Source organism: Triturus cristatus, chromosome 5_1, assembly GCF_964204655.1.
Source record: "Triturus cristatus chromosome 5_1, aTriCri1.1, whole genome shotgun sequence".
NCBI lineage: Eukaryota > Metazoa > Chordata > Amphibia > Caudata > Salamandridae > Triturus > Triturus cristatus.
The window spans coordinates 491,330,155-491,336,154 of NC_140587.1; the positions used below are offsets into that span (position 1 = coordinate 491,330,155).

The 6,000-nt window shown below is 52.3% G+C and overlaps 1 protein-coding gene across 2 annotated transcripts in view; it reads right to left on the reverse strand.

Annotated features, from left to right (window-relative positions):
- Nucleotides 1-3,975, reverse strand: part of LOC146831106 (carbonic anhydrase 2-like) — a 93,761-nt gene extending 89,786 nt beyond the window's left edge. The window contains exons 1-3 of one of the 2 annotated variants that reach the window (XM_085605339.1): nt 3,940-3,975; nt 1,663-1,865; nt 300-497 (exon numbers count right to left, since the gene is read on the reverse strand). In XM_085605339.1, coding sequence (XP_085461465.1) covers nt 300-497; nt 1,663-1,696 — 232 coding nt within the window. In that variant the 5' untranslated portion in view covers nt 1,697-1,865; nt 3,940-3,975. Of the gene's footprint in view, nt 1-299; nt 498-1,662; nt 1,866-3,397; nt 3,846-3,939 lie in introns of those variants that run through there. The other variant, XM_085605338.1, reaches the window with a different exon arrangement.
- Nucleotides 3,976-6,000: the final 2,025 nt, after the last annotated feature.

The window sequence follows — 6,000 nt, forward strand, 5'->3', positions numbered from 1 at the left end:
GCGCAATTGTCAAGTGCCTTTGTAAATGGCACCCTTGAGTACTTTTTTCCTTCATTTATTGCCTCCTGCGCCACCTCCACCCCCCTCCCCCCCGATATTACTTAATAGTGCCCCCTATTTTGCCCAAGTCAGATTTGTTGAGTCACGTATTGTGAGCAGGTGCCTACATTGAGCGCTACTGTATTTCATCTGCTTTGAGCCAAAGGAACTGTGCGATGGAGTGACGTATCAACAGTGACATCACCACTAGCTGTCGTCACACCAGCACAGTGGCGGGAGTCAGCGCCCCCGCAGCTCACCTGACTTGTCCTGCGAGTCCTCGAACTCCACGTTGAAGGAATGGCCGTTGTTGACGATGGTCTGCGTGGTTGTCGGGTTGTAGTTAATGCGCAAAGGCTCCAGCGAGTGGTCATACTTGGCCGCCTTGCTGCAGATGTCGATGGGGGACTGGTGCTCTCCCTCGGCTATGGGGAAGGATTCGTGCCAGTGGCTGGGGCCTGTGGGGAGAAGAGAACAGCCTTTGGTGTACAGAAGTCAGATGCGGACATCGCTCTGGCGGACAGCAAGCACCTCAAGCTGCTGGAACTTTCTGGGGCTCGCGGTCATGCGTCAGGTCAGGGGTGTGTGTTTTATGCAATGATGCATGCGTGCAGTGTGTGGGGGCATCGGGGGACGAAATGGTGGGAGACACGGCGTTTTCTTCCTTCTCTAAACAGCTCGTTCCTCTGAAGGTCACTTCCGAGGAAGCGTCAAGGAGAGTCAAAGGCATTCCAAGACTAGCAGGCGCAGCGAGGCGCGCGCTCGGCTGCCTGGCGCAGCACTGCAGCAGAGCCCTGGATAAGAGAACTTTGAAAGGTGTCAAATGTATCCTGGTATTTAGGAGACAGTGATGTCGAAGTCGTTGATGCACAAGTGCCTGCCTCACGCGTAAAGCGTGTCTGAAGAGTTCGAGACGAGCCAAAAGGAAGGACGATAGGGATATATCCCCGGTGGTATTCTGCGGTTACGCGACTGTCTGCAGTCGAAGCCATTGGTGTGTTTATTCCAGCCCCGTTTCGGGTGTGGTTACAGTTACCCTATGCAAAGCGCGGGAATGTAGCTAAGCACGAAACGCAGCAAGTTTGCTTGTTGTTTACCGCCGCATGGACCACGGGACAGGCAGTAAAGAAAAGCGCAAAATGATGTCTTCATTGTAAAATGCGGTTGTTTAAACCACTGGTCGTTTGAGCCATTAGGGACGATAGCTTCTCACTGCAGTGCTGGTGTTTGGAGGGCTCAAGGCACTGTCAGAATTATTAATACCTGCCTAGAGAGCTCTGCGCAGTGCCAGTCACCTCACCTGGCCCCCCATAGAACCTGTGCCCAAGGGGCAAGTAATTTCGCTGCACTGGAAGAAGCGAGGCTGGCACGTGCAGACACTACCGATAGCACCCATGCCTGTGCCAAGCAGCCAGCTTGATCCAATGGAAGAGGTTCTGGGATTGAGGATAGGGCTGGGACATGTAATGACCCCTCAGCACCTCTATTTGGCAGGTGTCACTCAAGAACAAGTGTTCCCTGTGAGCAGTGCTCGGGATAGGCAGAGGGAGTGGTGACCTCTTTTTTCCTCCGCACTAGATCACAAAAGTGCCACAAATCCCTGCCTGCACCCCGCGGACTCACCATTGTGTTTGTCATATCCCCAGTGATGTGCCATCGCTGCTGAGTGCGGCTAGTGCGTCCCCGCGCGTCTGCAGTACCGTCCCGGGCCTCTGGGCTGTCAGAGTGTCTCCGTCTGGCCTGGCGGTGGCGGATTTTATAGACTCCCATTGGCTTCATTGCCCTGCTCTCGAAGAAGCAGGTGGGCTTGGCTCCCGGAGCTCAGCCTATTCGGGGCGGAGAGAAAACACATAATCCTCTTTTAGCAATGTGGGAGACCAGCCCCTCCTTCTAATGTCCTGCTACCACATCCACGCCCCCCCCTCCTCCACAGCCGTCATTGAGACTCAGCATCGCAGCCACCGGGAGCGGTCACCGGGGCTCAGCACCAGTCAGGGGACACTACTATAGGACTGAGCGACCCCAGGACGGGGCAGATCCTCGGAGACACCCTAGGGGGTCACTAGCGGAGACTCAGGGACCCCAAGGGTCCTCAGCCAATGCCTGCTGGTAGGTAACTCCCAGAGCCCGCTGCGTTGTCCCACACACCCTAGACCCTCCACTGTACACCCCCCCCCCCACCCCAAGTCTCGTCATGGCATAACTGCTACATCCTAAGCGGGCCCTATGGTTTCCAGCCCTCCCAGCCCTCTCCCACAGAAAGCGCGCCCGAGGCTCGCAGATACAGCGCCCCCTCCAGCCACCCGAGAGTACAGCCTGGAATCCCCAACTCCACAAAGACCCCATCCCTCCCCCCACCCAAGTCTTGTCATGGTTGAAATGCTACACGCTGGGCAGACCCGCGGTCACAACCATCTCAGCCCCTCTTCAGGAGGGCGGACGCCTGTGTCTCTCAGGTGCAGACAGTACTTTAAATGGGAATATAGAACTTTAGGTACTCAATCTTTTGAGTACCTGTGGGCTCCTACGACGTGCCGGCAGAGAAGTGCAGGTACTCTCCATTTGAAATTAAAAAAGTGCAGGTACTCAGTCCCGGCCCATTTAAAGCACTGGATACAGAGCCCTACCAGCCACCCACCAGTCCAACCTATGACACCCAACTGCAAAGAGACACCCCAAAGTCTTGTGAAGATAGAACTGCAACACCCTAGGTGGACCTGCTTGGTCTCAACCCTCCCAGTCCCTTTCCCAGTGAAGAGCAGTCTGTGGTTCTAAGATACAGAGCCCTGGCAGCCACCCACCAGGACAGTCTGAACAGAGACACCAAACCTCCTCACGATAGAACTGCTACACCCTGGGTGGTAGGGCCAAGCTGGAAACCAAAATCTGCCCTTGCAAAGTTTTTCAAACCAGCCCCTCACTGCTGCAGGCCATGAATTGGGGGTTTCATTGCTGGATCATGGCAGCCGAAAGCAGCCCCCTAGCCCGCAGCTCACGTCGAAAGCGCAGAATGGCAATGGAGGCATGCTTTGGGGGGAACTTTGCAAAAAAGAGGCGTCTGTGCCTCTCCGACACAACACTGACCCGCCCGACAGCAGAGTTTGGAAGTCCGCCGAGGACAGGCTCAGAGCTTCCCGGCCCTACTCCTACTAAATCTTAGACAGAGCCACTGAAACCACAAACCGAAACCACTCGCGCCCCCAGGAGAGCCGTCTACGGCTCTCGATGTTGGCACACCCTACTACCACCCAAGATCTCAGCGCACAGCCATACAGTTGACAGACCGCTCACCCGCCCTCTCCTTAGTACAGGGAGGTGTGTGACCCTTGGCGTATCTCCGCAGCCCGCGAAGCCTCACCTGAGGAGAGCCGCGACTCCCTCCGGGGGCATAGCCGCCCTACGAGCCTCCCCAGAGTCCAGGGGCCTGCACCGGACCCCCTCCTCCGCTCTCCAGTGACACTCCTGCGCGAACCAGTAGGGGCAGCTGGAGCCGAGTCCCCGGACTTCCCCAGAGATCGTCCCGTGCCCGCAAGTGCTGAGCCCTCCGAGCTAATCGAAACCAGCGTCAACACACACAGAACCGCCCGAGCCTCGGAAGGAGCCGCCCGAGCGCGGAAGAAGTCGCCCCAGTGAAGGGAGTATCGCCTTATCCACCCACGGCTACTCCCCGGGCCGGAGCCAGCGCTGCAGATACCGGCAAGGTCCACCCAGAGAGGCAGGCCTCGCCGAGGAGCTCAAAGGAGGTCAGGGGCTGACTGACAGCGGAGACCGCCGTCGCCGCCGCTCTGGCCCTTCGCATCTTCATCTCTCCGCATCCAGCACCTCGCGCGGCGGAGAGCGCGCCTTCCACACACGCGCCTCAACGCATTCCTGCACAAGCCGCTCTAAGACGCACAGTACCTCAGCCATGCCTTCCCGCCTCCGAATCCACTCAATAATTTGTTTAATCCCATCCTGATAAATTATTGACCTTGTGCCGTGGATGAGCAGCTCCTCCTGCCTTCTCAGTTCAGTGATCTCGTTTCAATTAAAGGCTGTGCTAGAGAAGCACTTCTACGTTTGTCTGATGCTGCCCTCTTGTGGGAGAAACAAGAAAACAGATAATGAACTTTTAATGAGCCCTGATTATAGTTATGTTATATATAGGTTTTGTATTTTAAAACTCCTTTAAAATGTTTACTCTTTGAATTCTGCTGTGAACAACAAATCAGGGTATACATCATGGACTAAGGTGAGAACACCAAGGATAAGGGCTGTTGTGCACAAAACACCCGAGAGCACAGGGGGAAATAAAATGCCCCACGAAGAAGTGATCGCCTCTATTACAAACAAGACCCACAAAGGGTTTAAATAGGTTAGGACAATATTCGATTTTTTTCGAATTATGAATTCACCTATTCGAAAGCTAATGTGTTGACGTGTTCCTCTCAAGGCGGCAGCCCGAAGGACAGATGCTGACAAGGCATATTAGTAGACTCCAGGTAGCCGATGAGTCACCCGTGACTCTTATCTTGAATCTGCCACAATTAGAAATAGTAAAAGAAGGATCTCCAATATCAGCAGTGGGGATGGCTGTTCAAGCATTTCAGCATCTTTGGAGAAGTTGCTGGCAAATCACTTAGAGGCAGAGGCAGTAGGTTACCCTATTAAGATACAAGACCGGTGTTAACATTTGGATGAGGAAGCGTAGCCAAATCAAGTTATAAAATACATCGACAAAAGGAACAAGAGTAAAAACTAAAAAGAAGTAGTTTATTGTAATTAAAAGTAAAGTTTCACTGGGCAGCTGAGAGCTTCATTCATTCAGGCATTCATTCATTCACAGGACTCCGATGAGGTCTCCTGGGGGGGGGGGGGGGCATCAGTAGGCTGTTCACCCCCGGGCAGCTTCGGGTGGGTGGTGGATTCCGGACTGGATGGCTGCAATTGGCGGAGGCATGCTTGGGACGGGGTTTAGTCAGTTTTTAGTGGGGAAATAACATGTTGTGCAGAGGAAACAATCATGAATAAAGTACATTCTTTTGAATCATCACATACTCAAGAAGAGGAGTATAATGAGGTAGTAAATATAAATTAATTGGAAGAAAATGCAATAGTTATTCAATATGTAGAAGTTTTACAAAATAATGATGATGTGTGCAGTGAGGGTTTTGTAGACAATAAGGGACATAAAAAAGCCTTACAAGTAAGGAAATGGGTTTGGGTTCCCAGAGAGACATTTTTGTTTCAAGATGTAGTGTTGCAAAGAGGTCACGGAAGCACAGCAGCTGCAAGTTCTGGTGGCTTGCACAACATCGGCGGGAAATACTGCCCAAAAATACTAAGGGCAGTAAACAACTGCCGGTTGGGTCTTGAGCTCCTTTAGTGGATCGGCCTGAGGACAGGAAGAGGTCAGCGCAATCATCTAGACCTCGGGGGAAAAAAAGATTTCTAAAAAAATGTAAAAAATGGTGGATTGAAAAAAATATGATGGGGGAGTGAGCAATGGGGAATGTGCTCGTGTGAGCGCTGTAACGGATGATGGGGAGCAATGGGAATGCAAATTAGATTATGATGAAGATATGATGGGTTGGAAGAAGGGGAGATACCAGGTTGGGAACAATGTAAGAATGACAAAAAGGCTGAAGGGGAAGGACAAGGGGGGGAATACGAAGGAAAATTCTCAAATTCATATGTTACAGGAAAAAGATGACACAGCGAGTTAAATATACAGAAGTCGGATTACAAAGAAATTGCCAGAGAAATGCCATTGAAAACGGGGCTCACCAGAGACACTCAGCAACTTGAGAATAGGTGAGAACCAGTGGTGGGGCAATTGGGGAGGTGGTAGAGGGCAATGCAAAAAAGTAATGTCTCCCAGTGTAGCAGATAAAAGTGTAAGCAGTGATGAAAAGGGGGAAAAAAACGGGGGAGACAGGTAAGAAAAACCAGGGAAACATGGCAAGAGATGAAAACAAATGT